The sequence below is a fragment of the Nerophis lumbriciformis genome, linkage group LG03 (genome assembly GCF_033978685.3).
Source record: "Nerophis lumbriciformis linkage group LG03, RoL_Nlum_v2.1, whole genome shotgun sequence".
NCBI lineage: Eukaryota > Metazoa > Chordata > Actinopteri > Syngnathiformes > Syngnathidae > Nerophis > Nerophis lumbriciformis.
In genome coordinates, this window is record NC_084550.2 from 38,396,716 (window position 1) to 38,414,849 (window position 18,134).

General features: G+C 40.2%; 1 protein-coding gene across 2 annotated transcripts in view; it reads right to left on the reverse strand.

The window, feature by feature from the left end:
* The window catches only part of myg1 (myg1 exonuclease), a 102,768-nt gene that overhangs the window by 23,319 nt on the left and 61,315 nt on the right, over positions 1-18,134 (reverse strand). The window contains exon 6 of one of the 2 annotated variants that reach the window (XM_061937715.2): positions 12,165-12,346. In XM_061937715.2, coding sequence (XP_061793699.1) covers positions 12,165-12,346 — 182 coding nt within the window. Of the gene's footprint in view, positions 1-12,160; positions 12,347-18,134 lie in introns of those variants that run through there. The other variant, XM_061937716.1, reaches the window with a different exon arrangement.

The window sequence follows — 18,134 nt, forward strand, 5'->3', positions numbered from 1 at the left end:
ACCAAAGAGCAAATATTGGTGTGAAACCTTAATTTTGAAGTAAAAAAAACAAAAGTTGTTGCAAATACTAAAATAAAATGCATCACATAATGGTGAAAAGTACAGTAAATAAAGTGAGCAAAAATGCTGACATCAGACATTATAAACTTTAGTACCATGGTATGGGGTATTATGCAGCCAGTAGTGTACTAATAAGTCACACCACTTGTATTTGCTGACAAGCTCATGTTTCTTTTGTTATAGATTGTGTATTTGATTAGGAACAGAAAAGTAAAATAATACTTTGGGCTCTGGTGTCTTTTCTCTTTAAATCTTTAAAAACATGACACACCTACTAACTAAATAGATTGTTCCCTAAGGCACTATTTGCATTTGTTTGCACAGAGTGACTGCTGAACCATACAATAGCATTTATTCATTAATATATCCAATCATTGCCACACCTTTGGAAAACACTTAACTCTTTCCACCTGCTTTTAAGTGGTCACCTGAGCAAGGTTGAGGACAAAGGCTGTTGCAGCCATTTCTAAGGGCCTTTCCCCACTGAACTGTTTCTAGGTATAAACGGTGAAGATTTGTACCGTTTCAGACTTTTATCCCCATGCAAACAGAGTTTTTAGTGGTCTGAAACGAAACTTTTTGAATACTGGTGCCAGAGTGGGAAGGTCTGAAAACTCTGGCATTGTCGTTTCATGCGAGAATGATGACGTCACCCCCGCCCCCCCAACAGCGAGAAGGCACGCTCAACAGCTGTCAACAACAAAGCTGTGATTGTGATGTACAGTAGTTACTACTTTTAGCAGTATGGAAACAAAACCTTATCATCTAGACCAGTGGTTCTCAGCCTTTTTTCAGTGATGTACCCCCTGTGAACATTTTTTTAATTCAAGTACCGTACCCCCTAATCAGAGCAAAGCATTTTTAGTTGAAAAAAAGAGATAAAGAAGTAAAATACAGCACTATGTCATCAGTTTCTGATTTATTAAATTGTATAACAGTGCAAAATATTGCTCATTTGTAGTGGTCTTTCTTGAACTATTTGGGAAAAAATATATAAAACAACTAAACACTTGTTGAAAAATAAACAAGTGATTCAATTATAAATAAAAATTTCTACACATAGAAGTAATCATCAACTTAAAGTGACCTCTTTGGGGATTGTAATAGAGATCCATCTGGATTCATGAACTTAATTCTAAACATTTCTTCACAAAAAAAGAAATCTTTAACATCAATATTTATGGAACATGTCCACAAAAAATCTAGCTGTCAACAGTGAATATTGCATTGTTGCATTTCTTTTCACAGTTCTTTTTGACAGACATTTTAGTGAGGGTCAAACCATCATGGCATGGAGGAAACTCTGGGTTTATGGTAATGAATGGAATAGCTTACTTGATTTGATGTTCAGTTTATGAACTTACATTCATATTTTGTTGAAGTATTATTCAATAAATATATTTATAAAAGATTTTTGAATTGTTGCTATTTTTAGAATATTCTTTAAAAATCTCACGTACCCCTTGGCATACCTTCAAGTACCCCCAGGGGTACGTGTACCCCCATTTGAGAACCACTGATCTAGACCAGTGTTTTTCAACCTTTTTTGAGCCAAGGCACACTTTTTTCATTGAAAAAATGCAGAGGCACACCACCAGCAAAAATCATTAAAAAAATGTAACTCAGCAGCCGATATTGACAATAAAAAGTCGTTGTCGCAATTGTTGGATATGACTTTAAACCATAACCAAGTATGCATCAATATACTGTAGCTCTTGTCTCAAAGTAGGTGTACTGTCACCACCTGTCACATCACGCCGTTACTTATTTGGAGTTTTTTTAAAGTTTTCTTGTGTGTAGTGTTTTAGTTCTTGTCTTGCGCTCCTATTTTGGTGGCTTTTTCTCTTTATTTGGTATTTTCCTGTTGCAGTTCCATGTCTTCCTTGACCGATATTCCCCACACCTGCTTTATTTTAGCAATCAATAATATTTTCGTTGTTTTTATCCTTCTTTGTGGGGACATTGTTGTTTGTCATGTCATGTTCGGATGTACTTTGTGGACGCTGTCTTTGCTCCCCAGTAAGTCTTTGCTGTCGTCCAGCATTGTGTTTTTGTTTACTTTGTAGCCAGTTCAGTTTTAGTTTCGTTCTGCATAGCCTTCCCTAAGCTTCAATGCCTTTTCTTAGGGACACTCACCTTTTGTTTATTTTTGGTTTAAGCATTAGACACCTTTTTACCTGCACGATGCCTCCCGTTGTTTCCGACATCTACAAAGCAATTAGCTACCGGCTGCCACCTACTGATATGGAAGAGTATAACGTGGTAAGTCTGCCGATCTCCAGACAATACAGACACTCAACAATGGCACATTATTTGCGGATTATAATTACTGGTTTGCAAAAAACATTTTTGACCCAAATAGGTGAAATTAGATAATCTCCCACGGCACACCAGACTGTATCTCACGGCACACTAGAAGAATGAGTGCTTGTTTGTCTCCTTTACTACTGTACACTACTGCTAAAACCCATGTTTATCATTATATACTGTATTTTTATGTACTAGTGACGTTTAATATTGTAACTTTTGTGTGGGATGAGAACAAGATGATGGTTATTTGTGTGCGTGTGTGGAGTAAACAAATATTAAATATATATATATAAATAATAAAAATTTATAAAAATTAAATACATCGATTCACAAAAAGTGTAGTTTTTGTTAGACCACAGATATAGATTTAAGTTACATTAGTGTCATGTTTTAAAAAAATAAATCAACATTTTAAAAAAGAAATTACGCCATGGGAGTCAGTGGCGCCCCCATGCGTCATTCATTGCAATTGCAGAAAGGTAAAAATGGTTGAAAATGTGGCGATAATTAACCCAATTTTATTTTAATCTACCCCTTGTGAATTTTTATTTTTTTGTTCCCTTTTACTCCTGGGTAAACTATTTTTTATACAAAACATTAATAAAACATTCAAATATGACAGAACATGACGTAGCAAAAGCTCTGTCATAAAAATTGCCTTCCGGTACCGATTGTGTAGTGACAGCGCGCATCTGCCATCATTATTTTTTGTTGTGACGTGTGACCGGAGAATAGAACTTTATGCGAATGTGCAGTTTCTTCTTCTATAGTTTTGGTGGTACCGCTGGATTTGTTTGCTTACAGCGCCACTTATGGTGAGGCACTGTATTACATCATTCTCACCCAGGAAACATACAGTCATGGTCAAAAGTTTACCTACACTTGTAAAGAACGTAATGTCATGGCTGTCTTGAGTTTCCAATCATTTCTACAACTCTTATTTTTTTGTGATAGGGTGATTGGAGCACATACTTGTTGGTCACAAAAAACATTCATGAATTTTGGTTCTTTTATGAAATTATTATGGGTCTACTGAATATGTGACCAAATCTGCTGGGTCAAAAGTATACATACACTAAGCAATGTTAATATTTGGTTACATGTCCCTTGGCAAGTTTCACTGCAATAAGGCGCTTTTGGTAGCCAAGCTTCTGGTTGAATTTTTGACCAACTAAATGTGTTGGTTTTCTGACATGGACTTGTTTCTTCAGCATTGTCCACACGTTTAAGTCAGGACTTTGGGAAGGCCATTCTAAAACCTTAATTCTAGCCTGACTTAGCCATTTCTTTACCACTTTTGACGTGTGTTTGGGGTCATTGTCCTGTTGGAACACCCAACTGCGCCCAAGACCCAACCTCTGGGCTGATGATTTTAGATTGTCCTGAAAAATTTGGAGGTAAATAATGATAAATAAATAAATAATCCTCCTTTTTCATTGTTCCATTTACTCTCTGTAAAGCACCAGTTCCATTGGCAGCAAAACAGGCCCAGAGCATTATACTACCACCACTATGCTTGTATACTACCACCACTATGCTTGACGGTAGGTCTGGTGTTCCAGGGATTAAAGGCCTCACCTTTTCTCCTCCAAACATATTGTTGCGTATTGTGGCCAAACAGCTCAATTTTTGTTTCATCTGACATCACATGGACATAGATAAGACCTTCTGGAGGAAAGTTCTGTGGTCAGATGAAACAAAAATTGAGCTGTTTAGCCACAATATGTACAAGTATGTGCTCCAATCACAAAAAAATAAGAGTTGTATAAATTATTGGAAACTCAAGACAGCCATGACATTATGTTCTTTACAAGTGTATGTAAACTTTTGACCACGACTTTATCTGCCAGTATGTGATTCACTATTGATAGGACACAGTGGGGACGCAATTATGTTTTTAACCCAAAACAAAAACGAAACAAAAAACGTCCTTTTAGGGACATGCCCTAAAAAGGGCACATTGAGGCCAGTGAGGTAAAAAAGCAAGGAAGACAGCCCGCTTTCAGGCTGCTCCACTGTGCACGGCCATCTGACAGGCACTTATGTTGACAAACGTGTGCCAAAGCGTGTACAGTGTCATTTGGCGTAGCTGCTACGACAGCAGAAGGGTTCACAAATGATCGCGCAGCACAGTTCTCTCTTACAAAAAGACAAGCAATTGAATATGACAACAAGCAGCAGCTCGCACTAAAAAAGACAGGCATTTACAAAGCGTGCAGCATGCTGGGATTTGGAGCGACGAGTCAACAGCTACAAAGCCCCGGTGGGGCCGCTGATGACGTTAATACCGCTGCTTTGTGAACGGGCTGGCCTGGTAAACATTCCCCCTCCAGGACGACAGGAGCCAGACATGATAGGTGTTAATCACTTGACACGTTCACGCCAAAGCTTAATATTAGCTATTAAGCAGCAGGACTAAAGGATTAATAGGATTTAACGAGCCTCTAATTTTCTGAAACATCATTTATTAAATGCGCAGATTTTTCCAAAAAATAATTTGCTTAAACTTTTCCATTCTTAAATTATAGATCCAGGTCAGGGTTGTGTTCAAACACTGTACAGTTTATACTAAGAATGCAGCAGCGCTGCACGGGACAATCCAACCTTACGGACCGTGTTCTTGTGTGTAAATGGGTGTGCGCAACAATGGACAGGCACACTCGCAAAGTCAGGTTCCCCTGACTTTGCGACGTCCAATCATTGCTGTGCCTTTTCTATGGCTTCAAACAGTACAACGATTCTCACGCATAGAAGCATACTTGCCAACCTTGAGACCTCCAATTTCGTGAGGTGGGGGGTGGGGGTGGGTGCGGGGGGCGTGGTTGGGGTGGGGGCGTGGTTGGGGGCGTGGTTAAGAGGGGAGGAGTACCGTATTTTCCGCACTATAAGGCGCACCTAAAAACCACAATTTTTCTCAAAAGCTGACAGTGCGCCTTATAACCCGGTGCGCTTTATTACGATTCATTTTCATAAAGTTTCGGTCTCGCAACTTCGGTAAACAGCCGCCATCTTTTTTCCCGGTAGAACAGGAAGCGCTTCTTCTTCTACGCAAGCAACCGCCAAGGAAAGCACCCGCCCCCATAGAACAGGAAGCGCTTCACCCGCCCCCATAGAACAGGAAGCGCTTCACCCGCCCCCGGAAGAAGAAGAAAAAACGCGCGGATATCACCGTACGTTTCATTTCCTGTTTACATCTGTAAAGACCACAAAATGGCTCCTACTACGCGACAAGGATCCGGTTCATAAAAAGACGCAATCTCTCCATCCGCACACGGATTACTACCGTATTTCACAGCAACTGATATTCCTGTGAACTGCACTGTGGAACGGGAGCACGTACGGTGAATATTCGCACCACAGGGAATGAGAAGTCATCCTTCACTGTGGTTCTAGCTTGCCATGCTAACTTCCTCCCATGGTGATATTCAAAAGGAAGACCTTGCCAAAAGAGACCTTTCCAGCCGGCGTCATCATAAAAGCTAACTCGAAGGGATGGATGGATGAAGAAAAGATGAGCGAGTGGTTAAGGGAAGTTTACGCGAAGAGGCCGGGTGGCTTTTTTCACACAGCTCCGAAGGCGAACACACCTTCACTAAGACGGGCAGATAGCGCCGGTCGACATACGCCAACATCTGCCAGTGGATCGTAAATGCCTGGGCAGATATTTCGGTCACAACTGTGGTCCGAGCTTTCCGGAAGGCAGGATTCACAGAACTGCTGCACAACAACAGCGACACTGAATCCGATGACTTCGACGAGGCGGAGCCGGCCATTTTTGGATCCCACGCTTGCGCAACTTTTCAATTCGGACACCGAAGACGAAGAATTCGAAGGATTTACGAATGAAGAATAACTTCAGAAGGTGAGCGCTATGTTTATTTTGTGTGTTGTGACATTAACGTTCGAGCAACATTATGTTGCTATTTATTGCTCTACACCATTTTGAATTTTACTATGTTTGTGATTGCACATTTGCGTACATTTTGGGACAGAGTTGTTAGAACGCTGGTTTTCAATATATTATTAAAGTTTGACTGAACTATCTGACTGTTTTTTTGACATTCACTTTAGCGCAGCGTTTTTTTGACATTCACTTTAGCGCAGCGTAGGCGCGGCTTATAGTCCGGGGCGGCTTATTGGTGGACAAAATTATGAAATATGTAATTCATAGAAGGTGCGGCTAATAATCCGGTGCGCCTTATAGTGCGGAAAATACGGTATATTTACAGCTAGAATTCACCAAGTCAAGTATTTCATATTTATATTCATATACATATACATATATATATATATATATATATATATATATATATAGGAAATAATTGACTTTCAGTGAATTCTAGCTATATATATATATATATATATATATATATATATATATATATATATATAAGAGAAATACTTGAATTTTAGTGTTCATTTATTTACACATATACACACACATAACACTCATCTACTCATTGTTGAGTTAAGGGTTGAATTGTCCATCCTTGTTCTATTCTCTGTCACTATCTTTCTAACCATGCTGAACACCCTCTCTGATTATACATTGCTATGTGGCACGCACAAAAGTGCTTTCATCAAATGCACTAGATGGCAGTATTGTCCTGTTTAAGAGTGTCACAACATTGCTGTTTACGGCAGACGGACTGCTTTACTGTAGACGTTCTTTATATTGTGGGAAAGCGGACTCAGGTCCGCATGGAGTTGGAGGGGGCGTGGCCTCCAGCTCCGCCTGAATTTTGGGAGAAAATTTGTCCCGGGAGGTTTTCGGGAGAGGCGCTGAATTTCGGGAGTCTCCCGGAAAATCCGGGAGGGTTGGCAAGTATGCATAGAAGACACACTCTCTGTGTGTGTACAGACTCATTTTGAAGGGAGGGATTAATTTTACGCTTGTGTGGCCTCTCTGTTAGGGCTGGATAATTAATCGCATTTGATTGTAGCTGAGATAGGCTCCAGCGCCCCCCGCGACCCCAAAGGGAATAAGTGGTAGAAAATGGATGGATGGATGGATGATTTTGTTTCTGGCTTTTCACGATCATAATAATACAATATTAAAAAAAAAAAGGATTAATAGGCCACACAGCATGCATGCAAATTCCAGAGCTAGTAATGATGAAATGGAAGAATGTGTTTTTGAGTGGAAACAAGATCACTTCCACCAGAAGTTCGGGATTTCACCATGCTTACTACTTGACACAACGCTAGTATAGTTAATCAATAATCACATTGCTCTTTAATTTTTGCGTATTTCCAGTAGGACTGATCTGATACGATAGTCAGACTGAACAAGTGTTACTTCAGTGACGACAAACTACGTAAATTATTCAAATATTCAAAATGGCTGACTAAATTTGTGGCATTTTGTGATGTTTAGACGGTATTTTCATATACTTTGTGTATGGTAAATTCAATTGGATATGGTTTAATTGACACAATGAAATACAATTAAGCTTATAAAGTCAACTTGTTTTTCCACTTTACTGGTACTTAAAATGTTATTCATGACACAAAAAGCACACACTTTCTGGTGCTAATATAAGTGTATAAGGTAAAAAAACAAAATTTAAAACAATTTTAACAGAAGACCAGAACTGTATTGTTTTATTGCTATTGTTATTTTTAATTGATTGTTGTCACTATTACGATTATGGATGGATGGATGTTCTTTTAAATCATATATTTAAAGTTGAGTTTTGGTGGCTCAATAAATACTCATGGTTTCAAATGAATAAATAATAGTGTTATTGTTCGTGATTTCAATATCATTCAAAATAATCGTAATAGCCCTACTCTCTGCCCAAAAAGACGATGCGCGTGTGATTGTCTTTCTCTATGGCGTCAGAACAGCGCCAAAATCCCTACGTGTAAACCCTTGTGATGTGTGTTTCTCTTTCTGAACGTGTACAATATTCCAAACCGTCCACGTACCATAAACTAATGCAAAAGAAAGGCCTGAATTTTCTAACAAATTAGTAGAATTTGTGTTTTATCTTTAACCATGTGTTTTACCTGCTACATGTCCTGTGTACTTACAGTTATAGTATTGATTTTAGTACCGTATTTTCCGCACTATAAGGCGCACCTAAAAACCACAAATTTTCTCAAAAGCTAACAGTGCGCCTTATAACCCGGTGCGCTTTATTACGATTAATTTTCATAAAGTTTCGATCTCGCAACTTCGGTAAACAGCCGCCATCTTTTTTCCCGGTAGAACAGGAAGCGCTTCTTCTTCTACGCAAGCAACCGCCAAGGAAAGCACCCGCCCCCATAGAACAGGAAGCGCTTCACCCGCCCCCGGAAGAAGAAGAAAAAACGCGCGGATATCACCGTACGTTTCATTTCCTGTTTACATCTGTAAAGACCACAAAATGGCTCCTACTAAACGATCCGGTTCATAAAAAGACGCAATCTCTCCATCCGCACACGGATTACTACCGTATTTCACAGCAACTGAACCGCACTGTGGAACGGGAGCACGTACGGTGAATATTCGCTCCACAGGGAATGAGAAGTCATCCTTCACTGTGGTTCTAGCTTGCCATGCTAACTTCCACTCATGGTGATATTCAAAAGGAAGACCTTGCCAAAAGAGACCTTTCCAGCCGGCGTCATCATAAAAGCTAACTCGAAGGGATGGATGGATGAAGAAAAGATGAGCGAGTGGTTAAGGGAAGTTTACGCGAAGAGGCCGGGTGGCTTTTTTCACACAGCTCCGAAGGCGAACACACCTTCACTAAGACGGGCAGACAGCCTCGGACGACATACGCCAACATTTGCCAGTGGATCGTAAATGCTTGGGCAGATATTTCGGTCACAACTGTGGTCCGAGCTTTCCGGAAGGCAGGATTCACAGAACAACAGCGACACTGACTCCCGATGACTTCTACGAGACGGAACCGGCCATTTTGGATACCACGCTTGCGCAACTTTTCAATTCGGACACCGAAGACGAAGAATTCGAAGGATTTACGAATGAAGAATAACTTCAGAAGGTGAGCGCTATGTTTATTTTGTGTGTTGTGACATTAACGTTCGAGCAACATTATGTTGCTATTTATTGCTCTACACCATTTTGAATTTTACTATGTTTGTGATTGCACATTTGCGTACATTTTGGGACAGAGTTGTTAGAACGCTGGTTTTCAATATATTATTAAAGTTTGACTGAACTATCTGACTGTTTTTTTGACATTCACTTTAGCGCAGCGTTTTTTTGACATTCACTTTAGCGCAGCGTAGGCGCGGCTTTTAGTCCGGGGCGGCTTATTGGTGGACAAAATTATGAAATATGTAATTCATAGAAGGTGCGGCTAATAATCCGGTGCGCCTTATAGTGCGGAAAATACGGTATTTAACTCATAATTTTATTTGTCTTAAAGTACAGACAAGGAGTGGTCCCCTTTATTTTGAAAAGTATCCAAATATATTTTGGTACCGGTTCCAGAACCAAAATACTGGTATCAGGACTAATGTAAATAAACCTTTACAAAATCTTTGTGTAAATAACTCATTTCACAACATTAGTAACTGCGGCTTATAGCCAGGTGCGGCTAATATATAGAAAATGTTTTTTATTTTAAAATTTAGTGGGTGCAGCTTATATATCGGTGCGCTCTACAGTCCAGAAAATACGGTAAATATATTTGAATCACATTTTTTGTTTACGTTTGCTCTGGTTCAACAAACATGTACTAAAAAAGAGAGTTTTTGTTTAGATAATTTTTACTTACCTTGATATTATCATTAAACTTCTTTTTGTGTTGTTTATTTGTGTTTGTTTACACAACCTCAATTTCAAACTGCACTTTGTATTTTCATTTAATACAAGCTACAGTATTTTAATTAAAAAAACTTAACTCTCTGGGTCAATACTGGTGAGAAGCACTGATGTATACAAGTAATCAAAGTATTAGAAAGTGTTGCTTAGTAACTTGGAAGGTTTTATTGTATTCAGTACACCCCTTTGTTTACTGCAAAATGCATTTTTTTTTATTCAAAGCTAAATAACAAAATCATTTTGAGAGGAAACATTTTTGAGTGTTCTCTTTACACCCAAAAAAACGCACCAAAACAGAACTGAAGATCGTGGCCCAAACACTGAGGTACGGACCGTATTGTACGTTACCTGTACTGTTGCAACCCTCGTGTGAACTACAAGATGTTATCCGTACAATATGCCGAGGACAAATAAAAAATGAGTTGTGGGTCACTAATGGCCCCCAGGGTGCACTTTGAACACACCTCATTTAAGGGGATGTTTTTGTACACTCTGCTTTTGGTATGATTTTGTTTTCAACTAAAACTTGCCCAGATTCAGCCCTGGTTTTTGTATACCATCGCAGTTATCACACAGCCAAATATTGCCCATAACAAATTTGTTCGAATCAATCTGTGTAATCGAGGGACCAAAGAATCCCACGCTTGGTGACTCTGTGCTTGTTTTTATCACGTGCCTGAAAAAAGTTCAACACCACTCGATTTCACGATTAAATTAAAAACAGAACTTGTGGAAAAGAACACACTTTGTGTCCACGGAGCTCTCCATCTCTGCTGATCTCTTCAATAAAAGGTCAAAGTGGTGTTAACTGTTCATTTATATGTATTTCATTGCGTTCTGCATGCAAAACTGTAATGATTCCCTACAAACTGCATTTGGTGTTTATATTTTGGACGTCCAATGGATTAATTGGATTTACTTTATTTCTTATGGGAAAAATGTATTCAGTTTGTGTATGATCCGGTCTTGGTCTGACCTTTTGGAATGGATTACTAATACTGTTTCAAAATTAATATTTTAGTTATCTTTTTCGCCCTGAGATCGGTAGGTTGTGAGTTCAAACCCGGCCGAGTCATACCAAAGACTATAACAAATGGGACCCATTACCTCCCTGCTTGGCACTCAGCATCAAGCGTTGGAATTGGGGGTTAAATCACCAAAAAGGATTCCCAGGCACGGCCACAGTTGCTGCTCACTGCTCCCCTCACCTCCCAGGGGGTGGAACAAGGGGATGGGTCAAATGCAGAGGACACATTTCACCACACCTAGTGTATGTGTGACAATCATTGGTACTTTAACTTAACTTTACTTTTAATCTATTGTCAATAATTTTAGTCTCAGTGCTTGTGTCGTGTCTTTTTACCTTGTCCAACTGTTTGAAGCCTAACTGAACATGAAACGCAACCACAATTATTTTAAATGTCCTAATTTTAAAACTTAATAGCCTGGCCTACAGTTATGTAAATTCCGCCTGACCTTGTTTCAATGCATAACATTTCCCTGGGTGGATCTGAATGGTCTATGGCGACGGTCTAATTAAATAGAGGGCGGTGCTGCCGAGATTACACCTCTGGAGCTCACATTCATTAAAATACACTATAACAAAGGGAGTTGAGTTATTCTGGATGATTTGCTGTAAATGGAAGCATCCGTCAAATAGGCAAGTGGACATGCAGCGTATTTTTCAGAAGTGATGGGAGGTACACAGGATGTCAGGGCTCAGGTGTTTCTGTTGAGATGTGTTTACATCCTTTTGTCTCTCTACACAACAATGACCGCTGCTTCCGCTAAAGGATCCTGCTCGTCCTACAAGGAAGTATTTCTGTACTTCCAGGAGTTGTTGTCAAACGCTCCAGTAAGCAGTGAGTCAACTCCACACATATGGGAGACTGTGCAGCCCAGACCTGTCACTGTGTATTCAGTCGGGTTCCACATGCATAAGTTGTGCTGTGTCAGGAGCTCTGATGTTACTGGACCTCATCAAGCAAACATTGTCAACAAATCTTGTTATCACCTGTTCTGGAAAGTGTTGAGGCCCGCCGGGACACACTGGACCCTCCACTGTCCATTCTGGTCGGGGTAAAGCACAAACTTGATGGGAGTCTCTACCTGGAGCTGCTTTTCGAGGGCGAACAGATGCTCCTTCCAGGGACATCCACCCTGAGAGAATACCAGCACCTGCCCGCTGGGATCTACCTGGACACATGAGAGGGCAATTGTATTGTACGGTTATGTACTGCTGTGTCTAATCAAGTTTCTGAACATCGACGCTCTCATCGCTAGGGATAGGGACCGAATCCCGCACTTTTTTGGCATCGACCAAATAACGCCGGTCCTACCGAGCACCGATTCACGTAAAATCCAACGATGCCATGTTACGGTTAATTTTGTTGACTAAAAATTTCCATCTTAGTTATCTCAGCGACCAATTCTCCCTTAGGGATGATGTTCTTTAAGGAATTATCGATGTCGATGCCATTATCAAATCCTTTTATCGAACCGATTCTTTATTGAATCCAGATAGGTTGTTGAGTGTACATCTTGTGTGTGCACTAGAGATGCGCGGTTTGCAGACACAACCGCGGAGTCCGCGGATAAACCGCGGGTCGGGCGGGTAAAAACAGATTTTAAATAGATGCGGGCGGTTGGCGGTTGAACCAATTCGGAAATATATATACATAGTTAAATGTTGTTACCCACATACGAAAAACGAGCAGCACTCTTTGAAACAGTCAATTATTCACCAGGCACTGCAGCACAACACAACAGAAGAAGAAGAAAAAAAGAAAAAGATGGCACCGCGTCCCAGCAACAAGTGGCGCAAGTGAGCGCTCCTTCAGCGCAGCAGGGCGCATTTTAGAGGCCAGGCGCTCTCGCATGAATCCTGGCACTGTAGATGCCATTTTATTCCTGTATAGTGCTAACAAAAAAAAAGTAAGTAGACATACGGTTGGATATGTTAAACGAATTAGTCTACGTTACCTATAGGCTATACCAAATAAGCCCATGTCTAACCTATATTGAGTTCGGTCAGCTAAATAATTTTGATGGTTACGTGTTGTTTGGGCCCACTACAATGCAAAGGAATTAAGGCAATTGCGTTGTTTATTGTGTTTTTTTTCTATTCGAGATATACTACTATGTGTGAATAATTATTTGGCCTCGCTTTCAAGTGAAGCGCATCTCCGATTGGCGACAATGTAAGGCTATTTAGCCTGCTTTGTTTGTCGCGACCGTCTATTTTCATTATAATTCAAGTTTGATGATAAAGTGCAGTCTGATGGCTTTGATTTCCCCCTTCAGCTATTTGCCTTGGCCAATACGTTGCAGGTAATTTATTATTATTATTTATTTTATTTATTTTTGTTTAAATAGAGATGACATACATATGTTATTGTATAATTGAAGTTTGTGCGCGTGATTGACAGCCTAAGGCTTATGAGGCACATTTTTTATTTATTTTTTCATTTCAACTTAAAAACGTATGAGCCTATGCCTATGCCTACAACACAGGCTATGTGTTTATCTTTATTTTCCTGCCTGTCGTTGACAATGGAGATTGTCTGATATTTTGTCATGGCTGCAGATCAATCAATAAAGATTCATCGTTGTCGCGAAAGTGTTCACTGCTTCACTGTGCACCCCGCCCTCGTCCGTATTTGAGCATTATAACGTTAACAAGTTAATATTCATTGAAATAAATTCAGAACATTTTCTTTACCTAACGAAAATATAGGCCTAGTCTTTCTAAAACATTTTTTTAACTTCGTAAAAGCCTCGTTCTGCTTGCTGCAACTGCGCACACAAAGTGTGAGGAACGCACTCCTGATCTGAGGGCATTGGCGACAATAGTCAACACTTTCTTAATGGAAATGACAATAATATTATAATAATGATAAATAATATTATCACGTATTAATATTTCTTAGCCATTAATGCGTGGCCAAGAGATATTAATGCGTGGCACGCATTAAATGTTTCTGCTGCATTGGATCAGTCTCCTTTCTTTAACAGGCAAAAGCTTTCTAACCTCACTAATGCCTTGCATCGTCTACATTAGATATATAACAACGGGCGGATGGCGGGCGGGTGTGGTTTTGATAAAATGTTGGTTCGGATGGATGGCGGATGGATGACGACTTTTGTGATGCGGTTGCGGATGAAATAATTGCCTATCCGCGCATCTCTAGTGTGCACTGAGTTCCAAAAGCCGTAGATGTTATGTGACTGGGCCGGCACGCTGTTTATATGGAGGAAAGGCAGACGTGACTGAGAACAGCATGCGGACGTTAAAGGGTGAAGGTTTCAGGTGAGAGAGGACGCTAAAGGCACGCCCCCAGTGAGCATATAGTGCTGATATACCTAGTGTCAGATATAACTATTGAGCAGGTTAAAAAAGCAAAACTGCTTGTTGTGCTATTAAGACAGTCAACTGTCATGGTCCGATCATATTGATGGTATTTTAATGAAAATGGGAAGAGGTTTAGCCATAGTCAGGAAGTGCTCCACCTTCTTGACATCCTCAGCAATGGGTCCTTGGTTTTCTGTCATCTTCATAACTGTCCTATAATATGGTCCGCTGCGACTAATTCTGACCTGAACAAACTGCAACTTGTTCAGAACAGAGCGGCTAGACTGGTACTTAAATGTTCTTTGCGCACTAATATTTCATTTATGCATTCACGCCTGTCCTGGTTGTCTGTTGAACAAAAGATGCATTGTAGTCTCCTTATGTTCTTTAGAACCATCATGTTAGATCAATCACCAGATTACTTTTACAAACAGTTTTTAAAATCAACTAACACACATATTCATGACACTAGGAATGCCAGCAATGGCTATTTGACACTTCCTACTCCCAGGACCAATCTCCTCAAACATACAGGCATGTATAGATGTATATCATTCTGGAATGGGTTGCCATCTCACATTAATCCCTCACAAAGTAAATTGTCATTCAAGACAGCTTTGAAGATACACCTATTGCAGATGCCCACATGACGTGCATTTTTAATACTGGTTTTAACTAGCTTTTTTATCTTATGTTGTATTTTTCCTTTGTATAATGTTTGGTAATGCATGTATTCTTTGTATTTTTATTTTTTATGCTCCTATATGGACCCCAGGAAGACTAGCAGTCGCCTTGGCGTCAGCTAATGGGGATCCATTCAATAAACAATAAACAATAGTGCTGCTATGTGCGTTGTAAATACAAAAATGGCCGACAAACACATCCCCAACTTGGACAAGGTGCCGCTCACTTTCGACATCCCGGTGAAGCACACTGTGAAGAAGAAGGGTGCCAGCACGGTAGCGAATTGATACGCACCACGGGGCAAGAGAAGTCGGCTTTTACTGTTGTGCAAGCTTGCTATACTAATGGACAGAGACTGCCACCTATGGTGATTTTCAAGTTGAAGACGCTGCCGAAAGAGAAGTTTCCAACTGGAGTCATCATTAAGGCATGGTGAAGGAACTCCAACCGCTGGACATGGGTGTAAACAGGACGTTCAAAATGAAGTTGTGAGCATCATGGGAGCGATGGATGACAGACGAACACAGCTTCACGGAAACTGGGAGGCAGCGTCGGGCGAGTTACGCCACATTTTGTGAATGGATCGTGGATGCTTGAGCTAACGTGTCTGCTTGCACTGTTGATCGAGCTTTCGCAAAAGCCGGCATCTTTTCCGAGGAGCCCCACGGCAACGAGACTGACTTTGAAAAGGAGGAAAGGGAATCTGGCGTGTTTGGTGGAGAACTTGCCCAGCTGTTCATTTCGGACACAGAAGATGAGGACTTTGATGGATTTGTGGACGAGGATTTATCAAAAAATAATGTGAGTACCGTATTTTCCGCACTATAAGGCGCACCTAAAAACCTCAAAATTTGTCAAAAGCTGACAGTGCGCCTTATAATCCGATGCGCCTTATATATGGACCAATATTGAGCCTCCAACAGGTAAAAGTTTCAATCATTCAACTACGGTAAGCAGCCGCCGACTTCATTTCCCCCCCCCGTCTTCATTTTCCCCCGTAGAAGAAGAAGAAGCGCGCGGTGCATGCTGGGATATATGACTGCACGAGGCGTGCCGTTTTGATTTTCATTTGTTTGTTTATGTAAAGACCCCAAAAGGGCTCCTATTAAGAGACACGCTTACAACGCAGAGTTTAAACTTAAGACGATCAGTCACGCAGTAGAACACGGGAATAGAGCAGCAGCGACACTGACTCCTTTAATGACGACTTTGACGAGACGGAGCCGGGCATGTTGGATGCCGTATCCGCCCAACTGTTTAATTCGGACACTGAAGAAGAAGAATTCGAGGTATTCGTGGATGAGGAATAACTTCATAAAGTGAGCTTTACATGTTTATTTTGTGTGTTGTGTTGTGTGACATTAACGTTTGAGCAACGTTGAGTTATTGATATATTGTTATTGCTCTGCACTATTTGGAGTGTTACTATATTGTGATTACACTAACGTTTGATTTACCGTAACAGTATCACTGTTTTTTACCTGTTTATTGAATCAGGGAAAAGTTCCCCTCCACTATGTGATATAAATGTTGCACGACATGTTATACCTTGCTGTTGTTAAAAGATAAACAAAACACCACGTCACTGACTTTACCTCGGGGAAAATAATAAAACAGCGGTTTATTCATTTTGGGAGTGAACAGAGTTGTCAGAACGCTGGTTTGTAATCTATTAATAAAGTTTGACTGACCTATCTGACTGTTTTGTTGACATTCCCTTTAGCGCAGCTCCATCTAATGGATGCATAGGTGCGCCTTATATATGAACAAAGTTTTGAAATATGCCATTCGTTGAAGGTGCGCCTTATAATCCGGTGCGCCTTATAGTGCGGAAAATACGGTACATTGATAAATACTTCAATAAAGTACAACCGAACTCAGCTTTGCTCCTGGTGCCTTTTTAAAACAGCGTCCATGCATGCTAGCGTATGTTTTAAGCTAGCGTATGTTTTACCATGCCTGCGCCCAAAAATACGCTGCGCCTTAATTATGCGTTAAATACAGAAATAGCACCCGTAACTGACACGGCGCCTTTTAATACGGTGCACCCTATTGTCGCGAAAATACAGTACACTGGCTTCGATAACGAGAACCGGTTCTCAAAAAGGGATTCGAATCCATGGAATTGGTTCTTTTCTTATCGAAGCATCGGGAGAACCGGTTTTCGAACATCATCCCTATTCTCCCCTGACTACAATAGGACAATAACGAATCAAAACCAAACCACAACGTTGACTAAGACAATGACAAAATCAATGGACAATTTAGTCAACGAATAAAAACAAGACGAAAATGTTGAGAAAAGAGGAATTCCAACCATATTTAAATTTTGTCATTAGGCAAGTGGGACAATTTTTAAATCTATCAAATCACAGAGGGGATCCAATCAGAACTACTGTCTTTGTAAGGCACAGTGTTTTGATTGTTCACTGAGAAAACATAACTGTATTGTTACTAGGGATGTCCCGATCCAGGTTTTTGCACTTCCGATCCGATACCGATATTGTTTTTGCACTTCCGATCCGATACCGATACTGACCGATACCGGTACTGACCGATAATGGCCTATCTGAGCATGTATTAAAGTTTAAAGTTATTTAGCCTACTTAGTTGTCAGAATCATGTTGAAAAGGGTTTTAGTACTCTTGATAACAACTAGCCAGCTGAATTAGGGGAGTTTGAATAATACACAATGGTTGGTAACAAGAAACTGACCTGTTTATTCAAGGATAAACACAAAATAGACAAAATTATACATGACAAACAGAAATGGCATCATTGAAACAAGGGCTGGACGATATGGCCTTTTTTTAATATTGCGATATTTTAAGGCTATATTGCGATACACAATATATATCTCGATATTTTGCCTTACCCTTGAATGAACACTTGATGCATATAATCACAGCAGTATGATGATTCTATGTGTTTTGATTGATTGAGACTTTT